This window comes from Spermophilus citellus (genome assembly GCF_964194105.1).
Source record: "Spermophilus citellus genome assembly, chromosome: 4".
NCBI classification, from domain to species: domain Eukaryota; kingdom Metazoa; phylum Chordata; class Mammalia; order Rodentia; family Sciuridae; genus Spermophilus; species Spermophilus citellus.
The window spans coordinates 205,558,826-205,571,827 of NC_138185.1; the positions used below are offsets into that span (position 1 = coordinate 205,558,826).

At 38.8% G+C, this 13,002-nt stretch overlaps 1 protein-coding gene and 1 pseudogene across 15 annotated transcripts in view; both read right to left on the bottom strand.

Annotated features, from left to right (window-relative positions):
* The window catches only part of LOC308648301 (high mobility group protein B1-like), a 311,195-nt pseudogene that overhangs the window by 20,478 nt on the left and 277,715 nt on the right, over positions 1-13,002 (bottom strand). The window lies entirely within an intron of this gene.
* Positions 1-13,002, bottom strand: part of STON2 (stonin 2) — a 1,178,066-nt gene that overhangs the window by 8,149 nt on the left and 1,156,915 nt on the right. For all 14 annotated transcript variants that reach the window (XM_081291512.1, XM_081291508.1, XM_081291506.1 and 11 more), the window contains one exon: positions 2,481-4,316. In XM_081291512.1, coding sequence (XP_081147638.1) covers positions 2,481-4,316 — 1,836 coding nt within the window. The remainder of the gene's footprint in view (positions 1-2,480; positions 4,317-13,002) is intronic.

The window sequence follows — 13,002 nt, forward strand, 5'->3', positions numbered from 1 at the left end:
GGAAATTGCAGTCTGGTCAGGGCATAGATCGTATACAGCTCGTTTCCAGAAGAGAGTACTATTAATTTCCTGAATGGGTTCAGAAACATACCATGGGCCAGAAGTAGTACAAGAAGTCTCTCTTGGGGGTCACTACTAAAAATATTATAGAGCCATGACAGAAAAAGCATGGGGTCAGGGGTTTAGGTAAGGAACATCTTTAAATATCCTTATGCTGTCCTGTATGTTAAAAATCTCCCACAAATAAGGTTCTAGTAAACTAGTAACATACTTGTTGCATTTACTTGGCCTTGAGGTACTGAATATTTTCCACTGGGAAGCATTAAGAAAAATGTTTGCTGAAGACCTATATTGCTTTGTCCCTGTCCTGTGTCCATTTCCACCTTTTTCTGGTAGCAATCTTTTTTTTTTTTTTTTTCTCTTCTTTTGAGAAATAATCTTCCCTGCTGCTGAATATCAGCTTGATGCTTAGATGAGTCAAAATGCTCTGGGCACGCCTCGCCTGGATCCACTTGGCAATGAGACAGAAAATGGTGGTGACCATTTGTCCCAGTGGCTGCACCCTGAGGAGAAATCCACTAGTTACGAGGGCTATTCCAGAGCTGCCTTTTCTGATGTCTGTTCAAACTTTTCTTCAGTTCTCTGAACTATTCATATTCATCCAGTCTGTCTCTTTCTTTTCTTCCTTCCTTCCTTATTTCTTTCATTCCTCCCTCCCTCTCCTTCTCTGAAGGTCAGTGTTTGTTGCTTATAATAAAAACCCTTATACAATACTTTTAAATATTTTAAATCACTTTGAGATATGCTTGTATGCATTGAGAAAACTGCAAATCTCTGTTCTTGTAACAGAAATTATTTCAAGTTTGTGTCTGTTTGGCTTCATCTATTGCCATGTAAGTGGGGACTGTGGTATTGACAAAAGAGCCCTGGATGTGGTTGTGAGACTTTAGATGAGTCACATCACCTCCAGGGCCTTAATTTCTCATCTGTAGAATGAAGAGGTTTGGCTGAGTTCCCCATGGTCCCTTCCAGCTTGGAAGTGCAGTAATTCCACAGTGCTCTCTTCCCCAGGGCTTTTGTGGCATGGAGGGATTCAGTGTTTTTACTTCCCTGGAAAGTCTACAGCTGACATAGAAATTGCAGAGTATTCACCAGGAGAACACAGTGTTGACTTCAAAAGAAGTGAAGAAGCAAGCACAGAGAGGAAGACTTTGTTTTAGAAATTCTGTCAATTTAGGAATAGAGGGTAGCAAACCCAGCCTCAAACAACAGAGGCCCTATTGTCTCATCAGATTGCACTGCTACACCCAGTGTCTGACACAGAGTGCCTGGTGTGCACCAGCTCTCTGGGCTGCCTGGGGAGTTTCCAGACAGTACTGCTTCTTGCTATCATGTCATATTGCACCTAGGATATGGTAACATAGCCACTCCACCTGCTGACCAGGAGAGGAATACTCTGAATACACAGTTAGGAGTTAATTGTGAAAATGGATGAAAGCATAGCTACACATATCAATCAGGAGTTTTCCCAAAGCTTATTCTTTTTGCTCCACTAGCAAATTCACTTTTGTTAACAGATGAGTACAATTTATTATAGACAAGAAGAGAATGGTTTGAAGGCTCATGGGATCATGAGCTTGTTCCAGCCACTGGGGTCACCCAGGCCTACTCTAAGAAAGAAAGCTATTAGAGCTGGTTTGATTGCTGCCTTGTTTTGTCATGTCACTAAATCTCTCTGGACCAACAAGGAAAGTAATTGCCTTCTGGGCTCAATCAAGCACAAGAGCATCCCCTACAGCTGGGAGCAGGCCAGCTAGGGTTGGTATGCTTTCTGTTTGTTTAAATAAAACATTCCTTGATTTACTTCGTGCCTGATGAAATTTGGACCATTTTGACCTTCATGCTCTGGCTGGATCATCAGTCTGATTGGAAGCCCACTTCCCTTCTTGCCCATCCCAAAGTCCCAGAGCCAAACTTTGAGATATTTTGACTGACAGGCTTCACAGAGTGAAGCTCAAAAATTTAACTTTTCATGTGTAATTATGATTGGCCACAAACTGGCCCTTTCACCTACATCCAGGGCACAGCTAGAAAGAAGCCTCTTTAGAACCCAGAAGCCTTCCAAGGTAGGATCTGGAAATGGACTGCTTTTAACACCACAGTTAATACTTTAATGAGTCCCAAAAGAATAAACATTCAGAAGCTTCCTTGGAAAGCTGCTTATCGGCTTAGCTGAGCAGAGTAATACATATTTTTATGGAAGATTTATGATAACAAGGAGCTGAAAAGATGGAGTGAACTAGGTCACCATGTTTGTTACTTTGCACAAATATTTCAATTATTCTGGTGCCCCTCCCCATCCATTACCATTCCCACCACACAACAAAAGCAAGCACTTGATACAGGAAGAAGATATGGAAGGTGATCCCAGCTTTCAGGGAGCATATGGGCATTTCTACAGAAGAGAAACCCTGACCTACCTGAGTTTTTGTCAGGCAGCCGGTTTATTCTCCACACGATGGCGTTGAAGGCATGCTCATACTTGGCAGTTCCCAGTGTTACTCTCATGACGGGCTCAGAACCAGAGACACTAGTGGAGCCAAAACTTGCCCCCCGATTCACTTTGGCTTTCAGAGACTTTTCCCCAAGGACACTTTCCCTGCGGAAGTTTTTCACCCACTCACTGGGCACTGGGTAACGCACCATTACATTCTCGCAGGGAACCTGGGTGAGAGGGTCACGGTTAGAGGAGAAACCGGATGACATCCTCAGCCAGCTTTGCACCTCCACCTCTGCCCCATTGATACTGGCTGCGGTCCTGAGCATGAAAGGCAAGGACTTCTCTGCAAACACTGTCCTGAACCGCATGAGTTCAAACCGGCACGCATCCAAAGGGTTGAAGAGAATAACCCGAGAGCTACTGAACACATCCTCATCTACACACCCATGAAAACGGCATTCATGGAGCTTAATCCACTTTGTGGTCGTGGTGGGCATGATGTCCTGCCGGGAAACGATTTCATTTCCTTTCACAAGGACGTCATTGAGGCCCAAGCGGCACTCCGCAAGCCCAGAGAGAAAACTCAAAATGTGGATTCGTGTTAAGATGTGGTGCTGGAGAATCTGGTTGTCTCCTTTGCTCACAATGCCAGAGAATTCGTCTTTGACATCCACTGTGATCTCCTCTTCGAGGTAGTTCAGACCAACTGTGCTCAGGTCCATTGATAACACCGGCAGATCCATGAGACGGTCCTGAACCGCACGGATGAAGCTCAGGAAATCATCATAACTGGTGGTACCCAGCTTAATCACTTGTTCCCTCTCTGCTGTGTGAGCCACAGCAGGTTTGGGTTGGTATTTCTTCTTTTCCTTGTAGCTGACTCGGTCAATACGTAGGCTGTGGATCCTACCATTCTCATCATAGTTTTGAAGCCGGGGTTCGGAAACCTCATGGTACATCTCCAACTTGAACTCACGGAATGGTTTCTCTAGGCCCTGCTCATAGTAGAGCTGCAGGTAACCACTCTCCGTTAGTTTGATGTAGATTGGTCCCCAGTGCCTGGAGGACATGATATTTTTCTTCTCCGGGATCCTCAGCATCATTGGCCACCCATCCCTGGGCTGGGACAGAGTTGGCCCAGGTGGGTGAGCATCTAGCTCAATCCAGGCTACTGGGTCATCATCAGGTAGTGTTGTGCTGCCAAAATGATCAGGATCATCGATGTGGAGCTGTTTAAGTTTTTCAACGGCATCAGAGTGTGACTGACTTTTGCTTGAATCATCAAAACTGATGGCATCCTGGTAGATGACGATGAGTGAATCTCTTTGGCTTTTGCCTGTGGTACTGGAAATGGAACTGTTTTGGGAACGCCTCTCCTGTTCCTCAAAGAAAGCACTGAAAGGGTTGATAGGAGAGGGCTGTATATCCTGTAAAGTCTCATTCAAGAAAGGATTGGTTGCCCTCCAAGGTGGTGCCTCAGGTATGAAAGGTGGACGGTTTAAGGAGGAAATGTCTAACTTCTGAAGTTTGGAAAAGTTCATCAAAGTGCTCTTGGGACGATCCCTCTTAACTGACCCAGTGGAGTTAAAAGGTGCATCTGGGCCCACAGATGTAATAGATGGTATATCTGGCTTCAGAGGAGAGGTGACTGGTAGAGAAGGGAGGCTAATTTCATTGTCATCAAAAGTGACCCAGCTGGGGAAACGAGCAGAGGTCACTGGAGGGGTAGGGTGCCCGTTCATAGCTGGACTGCTGGTTTCCCAACTGATGGCCTCCATCTCTACCTCCTCATCTTCCTGAAGTAAGGAAGAATTATCTAAAAGGAAAAAGAGACCATATGAGGGCTGCCATTCAGGTCCTGTGGAGTTATAGAAAATTGAAGCAGGTGAAGGAGGGAATGCTAGAATTTTATCTTGAATCTAGTCAGTTCAAAAGCAGCTCAATACCTTGTCTCAAATGCTTGGTCTCATAATTTTGTAATGAGCACACCACCTTACATGAAGTTAAGAAAATATTGGTAATATCAGAAGCATTAACTGGTAGGACCAAGCTCTGAAATAGATGTTTTCTACACTTATCTCTAAGGTGTATATTCTTAATTTTTAAGCATTGAAAACTACCTTCTCTACAAAACAATATAAACTGACCTCATTTTTTTAAAAAAAGTTCATTTCTGTCAGTGATAATATGACTACAAATAATATACTTGGAAGAATTCTAGCCCAAATATGATAAAAAAGACAAAATGTTAACATCATCAATATGTATGTAGTAAGTTCATACAACTGAATAAGAAAAACACAAACTCCAATAGAAATATGGGCAAATGACATAAACATAGAATTCATGAAAGAGAAGTTAAAAATGTCTAATAAGCACATGAAAAATATTGTCTCACTAGTAATAAGAAAAACAAAAATTAAACAAAAAATAATCAGTGAAGATTTTCAAAGTTTTCATTTTTCAATGAGGGTTAGGGTGGCATGAGAGGAACACCAAATACACATCCAATGAGACTAAATTTCAACACACACACTGAAAAGTAGTCTGGTGAGATAATTAAGGATCTTAGAAATGTTCATAAACTATGACTTAGTAATTCTACCCTTAAGAAATAAATCAGGTTGGGAATCAAGTTTGAAGAACAGAGATGTCCATTTTATCATTATTAGGAAGAAATAAAAGGAAAGATTTTAAACATCCAACAAGCGGGATGAACATTAAGAAATTGAGGCACACATAGAATAATAAATACCTAGTCATTAAAATTTTCACAGGTTATAATGAATAAGAAATATTCATAATATAATCTCTTCTTTTTTTCTCTAAAATGTCCATCTTGGGGCTTATTTATTGGATGATAAGCAGTTTATTACCAATAAAGCTCCACCTAGCAAGTCCCTCAAGGATGGGGGTACACAGGGCAGGGAGTCTTAATGAGGCAATGATCCAGACCTTAACACAATAAGGACTGTGTCTGCAGAGATTGTGGGAAGGGAGGAGAACAACAAGACCTTTAGCAAGAGGAGCTGATTTTGATGAACATCTGGCATGTAGCAAATACTCAGTAAAGGTTTGTTGATTTAATGTAAAAAGAAACTTTGCTTTGGAGTAGCTCTTTCATTTTCCATATCTGGAGGAATGTGTATAGGGATCTCTGCCACCACCCCACCCACTATTTCTATTGCTATTCATTCAGAATCAAAGGGAAAAGGATATACAAAGATTGGGATTTCTGATGGCCTTGCTAAGACTTTATGCATATCACATCCAAGCACTCCAAATCAGCAACACCACACATAATTGCACATGTAATTACACATGGATGGGATGGCTGGCTTGTCACCATCCTGCCAGAACTGTATTCAAACAGATAGCAATTTCCTTAATTAGAAATGTCATTTAGAAAAGGCAGGCTGAATACATAAATATGCATACACATAAACCACACCTATTCCATACAATGAGCGCATGGTATTTTCTGTACGTGCAGCACTACAAAAGGATTTCAAAGCATTTTAAAATTAAAGATGAGAATCTCCTTCAAATTCAGTTTTGTGGATGTACAAATGGTTTATTTTTTGGCAAATGAAGGGAAAGTATCAAAAAATAACCTGGGTTTATAGTATTTACATTTAATGTGTTTATTGATTATTAATATTATTAATAACTTATTTTGTAATGGAGGCTAAGGAAAACATTGTAAGCCTTAGTAATATTTTACTAACATAATTACTTCCTAGGAAAAGTAACTCATCCTCCCTAGAGAACTAGGTAAGGGGTGGATCTCAAAACTCACCGTTTCTAATGAGGCAGCTCTGCAAACTTCCAGAAGTTTGTGTTTCCACCACAAAGGAGAGAGAATTTTTAAATTCTGCTTGTATTTCCAAGCAGCACCTGCCTGGCCCACCTCACTAGCAGGGGTATTGCCTGTGCCTGGAATGCATCACCACACCCTGGTTTAGAATAAGCTGAAGTCTTTTTCTTTGGGAGGGCGGCCTTCTGCCAAAGCCATTTATCCTCCTGCCAAAGGGTTCCCCCTGTGCTGGTAATCTTGTCCCTGAAATGGCATTTCTCATCTCCTTCTGAGCCAAAAAAAAGGGGGGGGGAGGTCACTGTCTCTACTTAAATATTATTTTCTTACAATAAATTTCCTTTCAAATCAAGTTATTTAAAATCACATCAAGTTCTAGACTTTTTTGATGCATTAGACTCATAAATGAAATGTCTTTAAATTATAAAGGACTTTTTTGAATTAAATTAATTTCTAGAGATTTTATTTTCTCTTTGATGGCCATTGAAAAACATTGGAAAGTTTTTTTCTCTCCTTTGGCCGTTTCATGTTCCATAATTACAATGGTTTTAAAAACCTATCTTTTAGTTAGGAGTGAAACATAGGTCAAATTTCTGAAATTGAGAATTTGAGCCAGGCATGGTGTTGCATGCCTAAAATCCAAGGAACATGGGAGGCTAAGGCAATAGGATCCCAAGTTCAAGGCCAGCCTCAGCAACTTAGTAAAACCCTGTCTCAAAATAAAAAATAAAGGACTGGGGATGGAGCTCAGTGGTAGAGCACCTTGGGTTCAATCCTCAGTAACTCCAAAAAGGAAAGAAAGAAAGAAAGAAAGAGAAAAGAAAAAAAAAAAAGAAAGAAAGAAATCAAGAATTTGCTTTTTCACAACATCACATTTAAAGAAAAAAATTCTCAATAACATTACATACTTATATAGATGAAAAGCAGGAATCGTTTTGGTTCACATAAAATAAAGCATTTCTTGAGGTGCAACCAAAGACTGCCAAGAGTTAATTTCAAAAATCATCCCTTATTGACACTGATTTCTCTACTGTGACTTAATTTTGCTCCATTTTTCACTTGACTGAGAGACAGCTTTGATTGCTTTTACAAAGACTGAATTATATTTCTTGAGTCCCTTTTTATTAGAGAATATTCTTTGGACTTTTACATATAAATAGATAATTTATCTGTATGTAAAACTTCTGTTGGTAAATATTTGCATTATGTGTGATAAAAAATTCATGACCATAATATATAATGAGTGTGTGTCCTTAATAAAAATGAATATACCTTCACAAATAAGTAGGATAAGGAAAATGAACAGATAATTTACATAAAGAAATATAACTATCTAATAACTAAGAGGAGAAAAAGAATTTAACCTTATGAAACAATGAAATACAATTGTCCTAGTATCAGAGATTTAGACAGTTGAAGAAATTTACATTCTTCTGAAAGGCAATTCCAAAATTTGTCTAAAGTTTTCAAAAACAGTGACTCAAGAATCTTATAGGAATTTAAGAAAATAAAAAAGAATGCAACACTGTATATAGATGATATTTATCAAAGTAACATTTGGATCACTAAAAAACTGTGAACAACCTAAAGTTTGAGGTTGCAGGTCAAATTTCTGAAACTGAGAATTTGAGCCAGGTATGGTATTATATACCTAAAATAAAGACTGTTTTATAAATTGTTATACCCTTAGGGATCCTGTGTTGCCATTGAGAGACAATGCCCACCCCCCCTGTTTTTCTGTTTGTTTGTTTGTGGTTCTGTGGATTAAACCCAGGTGAACTCCACCAATAAGCTACATCTCCAGCCCTTTTAATTTGTTTTTTGAAAAAGGGTTTTGCTAAATTACTGAGGCAGACCTCAAATTTTCAATCCTCCTGCCTCAGCCTCCCCAGGAGCTGGGATTATAGGCATGTCCTACTGTGCCTGGTGAGACAATGCTCTTGATGCATGTTTATTCACATGGAAGCTGACCATGCTATACTTTTGAGTCAAGTATTTACTTTTGAGTAAATAATAACAAGAACCTAGAAGCTGAATTGCCTTGATTTCAGTCATGTATTAGCAGTTTACTAGCTGTATAGCTGGGCATGGTAGCACATGGCTATAATTCCAGCATTTTGGGAGGTGGAGGCAGAAGGATTCCAAGTTCAAGGTCAGTCACTGCAACTTAGGGAGATCTTGCCTCAAAAAATTTTTTAAAAAGAGCTAGGGATATAGCTTAATGGTAAAGTGCCTGTGGACTCTATCCCTAGTACAAACAGGAAAAAAAAATATTTACTTAATATATGACTTTGGATACGATTTTAATTTCTCTGTCTCAGTTTTGCCATCTGATTTTACCATTTCATATTTTCCTAATTTAGGAAAATACAAAATCATACCTGAAAGGCAAATAATAAAATTTCAGTAGATGTGAGCTGCTCTTACTACTACTACTACTAGAATAATACATTTCATTACACAAAGCATATATGTGTTAGAAAGCACTGGACTATAATGTTTCATAATGCTTTGTGTTGAAAACAAATGTCTCAGAGTAAGCACAAGTGGATCAGGGGAGGTGTTTAGGGAGGGAAAAGGAAGGTACTAGAGAATGATATTGATCATTTTATGTTATGTGCATGTATAAATATGGCATAATGAATCCCACTAGGATGTATAGTCATAATGTACCAACAAAATTTTTTAAATTTTAAATCAGTATCCTTTCTTTTAAAAAACAATTTTAAACATTTAAATCTTAAGCATTTAAAACAATGCTGTGTTGCTCACAAAATAAAGAAAGTTAAAATTGTACCTTTATTACTAATTAACCTTAAAGAAAGGAAACAAACAGTTTAGCTACTGTCTATTTTAAGAAAGCAGCAGTGAAATATTTCCTAAGATGATTACAATTAGAGTAGCCAGTATGGTAAACAATGAGGGAGAATAAAAGACTGGCACATTTATAATCAAGGCTAATTATCTTAAATACAAAGTTAATTATTATCCATAATTCCATTTTATTGACTTATTAAAATAAAACCAAAACCAAAAATCCAGCATTATTTAATTACTATTCCTTCCACTTGTTACCTCCAAATTGCTTTTAGTAAGAGTTGGGCTGCTGCCAAACAAAGCCATGTATAAAGACTAGGTTTTCATTACCCATCAAAGGGAAATTTTCCAGTACCTAAGACATTTCTAGTGTCTTCACTGATGCAAACTAAAGAGAAATGGTTGCTTCTTTTAATGTTAGACTACAATCTATCTTAAGTTCCCAAAGATCATAAGAAAATGAAGTAAATTACAATGGTAATCAAAGGCACCCAAACTGAAGGACAAGTAAGAACTATGGTGGCCATGGGGTGAGAAAGGCTAGTAGTCTTTGTAGTTTGAACATAGCAAAATTTTGACATTTTCTTTTCCCCCACTTGTTAATCTAATTTATTAATGCAACAAAAAATGCAGAAAACTTAGAGATGGTCGCTGAAATCTATTGGAAGTGGTATAAACAAATGTTATTAGATTAGTACAGGTTTCTCAACATGAAATAGCAGTCGCTGTTATATAGGAGAACATACTTAAAACTGTATAATCAGCCCCAGATACACAGCACACATTAAATATTTAATGGAGTAATCTGTAAAGCGAAAAGAGGAACATAGAATTTTAGGACTTAAAAAGATTTTAGAAACAGTAAAACTTGACCTTTCATTTTGCTGAGAAGACTAACGTTTAGAGATTTTAAGAAAACTGCCCAAGGTGAGATTATAAATCAAGCCCTGCTTTTAATTTTCATTAACTCAGTTATCTCCTTAATGCTTATTCATTAAGCTAAAATCTGTTTAATTTTTCCTATTACCTTTGAGATTGGTAAGAGTTATCTTGATACACAACTTCTAAGGAGCTTTGTTCAATGGGGAAAAGACATTAATTAAACAAGGATTAACATCTATTTATATAGAGAAATTTTGGGCAAAAGGTTAGGAGACGTCACCCCCTACTGTGTAACTGTGTATGGGTAAGAGAGGGAGTTAATCATCTGGACCTTATCAAGGGAGCCTCTCACTTGTATAAAGTATGCTTCGCACTATGATAAAAAAGAGAGCCAGAGGGTATGATAACCATTTGGGCATACACCCAGCAACAACCCAGGAAATTCATAAGCCTCAAAGAGCCTGGGGCTGGGGATGTGGCTCAAGCAGTAGCGCGCTTGCCTGGCATGCGTGCGGCCCAGGTTCGATCCTCAGCACCACATACAAAGATGTTGTGTCCCCCGAAAACTAAAAAATAAATATTAAAAATTCTCTCTCTCTCAAAAAAAAAAAAAAAAAAAAAAAAAAAGAGCCTTTGGATCCTTGAAGGAGTGAAGGACAATCAAACTCTTCCATGGTATGAAAAGAAGTAGAAAAGCCCTTTTTGATTCAGGAGTTTTTTTTTTTTTTTTTTAAAAAGAGTAGTAGTATCCAGCAGTCACTGTAAGGGAGAACATATAGTAGGAGCAAGGGAAAAAAGAGGTCTCTACCCTGACTGATTTAAGCACAGTTCTCAAGACCAGAAGGTCCTAGGGCTGGGACCCAGGAAAAGTACTTCCTGGTGGAGCAAGGGCAAGTCCCCAGAAGCATAGTAGAACTACAGTGCCCAGGCTCTTACTGCAACCAGGACAGGTGACATTCACTGCCAGCACTTCTGCCACAGAAGTCTCACTCACCCCAGAAATGACCCAGGATATAAGCTTCAAGGAACCTCTGGACCACTGAAGGCTAGGTGAACAGTCAAGTTCCTGGACTTCAGAGAAGAACTACACCCTAAAGTAGGGTAAATAGGGATTGAACTATGATGTTTCATTTGGTCAGGGATATCAACTTCTAAGAGCCTCATCCCTCTTGGGCCACAATGTAAAATTAGGTTTCAGGCAATTGTAAGATGATTCCCAGATCCTGGAAGTGTTAAGGAAAGAAAAGACACACCACACTATATTTACCTCACTTAACTACAGTAGTTAGGGTACAGAGAAAAAGACCCGGACTTACAAAGGAACATCCGGGAGCTTGATTATCATCCTTGATTATCATCCTTGATATGCTGGTGAGTAACAGAAAACCAAGCTATGCTTTAGAGAGGATGTTAAGCTGGCCAAATGAAATTAACCAAGAGGTTTGTCTCACCAATGTCTCTGTTAGATCCCTCACAGCTCTCTTTTATAGACAGGTTTACACTGAACCAGCACTAGTGTCCTATCAATCAGTGTCTGCCCCTGCAGAACTGGTATTCATCATTCTCTTTATATAAAAACTTGGAAGTCTTACTTTTATAGTGTGAGCCATGGACTAGCTGCCTCTGGGAATGGGCCCACCTCTACTTCTTTTTTTTTAAATATTTATTTTTTAGTTGTAGTTGGACACAATACCTTTATTTCACTTATTTATTTTTATGTGGTGCTGAGGATCAAACCCAGGGTCTCGCATGTGCAAGGCGAGCACTCTACTGCTAAGCCACAACCCTAGCCCCTCTACTTATTCTTTGAGTGGGAATTGGGAGTCACCAGTCCCACCTGCTTCCAAGTCTCACCCTGCTAACTTTTAAGCACACACAGACGTATCTTTCCCTTCACAGTTCTAGAGCAGTTATACAGTCATGCCATTCTACTGCAGATCAGATTCAAAGTCTGATCATTTGGACACCAATTCCTGCTTCAAAGCTAATTCTTTAAATTTGATCAGGGGGCTGGGTGGTAAGGGCAGAGAATGGTCGGGACTTCTCACATATTATTACAAATCTGTGCTCGTGTGTGTTGGGGATGAGGACAGGAATAGATGTTCTGACTAAATCTCTACCAAATCTGACTGTCTTCCATTTATTTTCTCAGCCATAAAATAGTTTCTTGAAGAAATTCAAGAAGTTTGATTGGGATTATCAATAGGAAGATTAGGGGCAAATTCCTGTAAGCTGAAAGGACCTCTAAAAATTCTTTCACCTATATTATCAAAGTTCATTTCTCTTTGTGTAGATTTTTCAGCAATAACAATAACAACAAAATAACCAACTAGCTTGAGTATGCAATAATCCACTTCTTTTCAATTGAGTTTGAATTTGGTCATTTGATTTCATTTTAGAATTTGTTCAACTCTCTTTTAGTTACCCAGATCAAAGGAAACATTTCTACAGACTAGTGATACATGCAGTTCATAAAACTATAAACATATCAATTTAAGATAATAGCTTAGAAAAACAACTAATTCATAGTAGAATAGATTTCTCCAAGCAGCAGAGATTTAGGTGCACTCCTGAACCTCTCATATTTTTCTGAAGACCTCATAAGGTAATCCATGGGCAAACACAGTAAAAAGCTATTTCCAGATGTTAGTCTTTCAATTTTCCTTACTTGCTATTACATGCACTGTTCACCATACATACAGAAGTGTCTCCTGAATGGACACAAGGCTCACAAGAGAAAGACTAGCTTAAACATAGCTTGTGCTAACATTCAATTGACTCCTGAACCCATGATGGCCTCCACTGCCTGTTTGGGCCACTACAGATAGTAGAGGGCAAAGCTTGGGCTCTGGAGTCAAAAAGGCCCAGACCTGCCACATGGAAACTGTGGGCTCTTGGGCACATTATTTAACCTTCCCTAATTTTCAGTATTTCTCAACTCTGTAGGGAACTAACATTATTCACACTTCAAGGGTTATTCTAAAGTCCA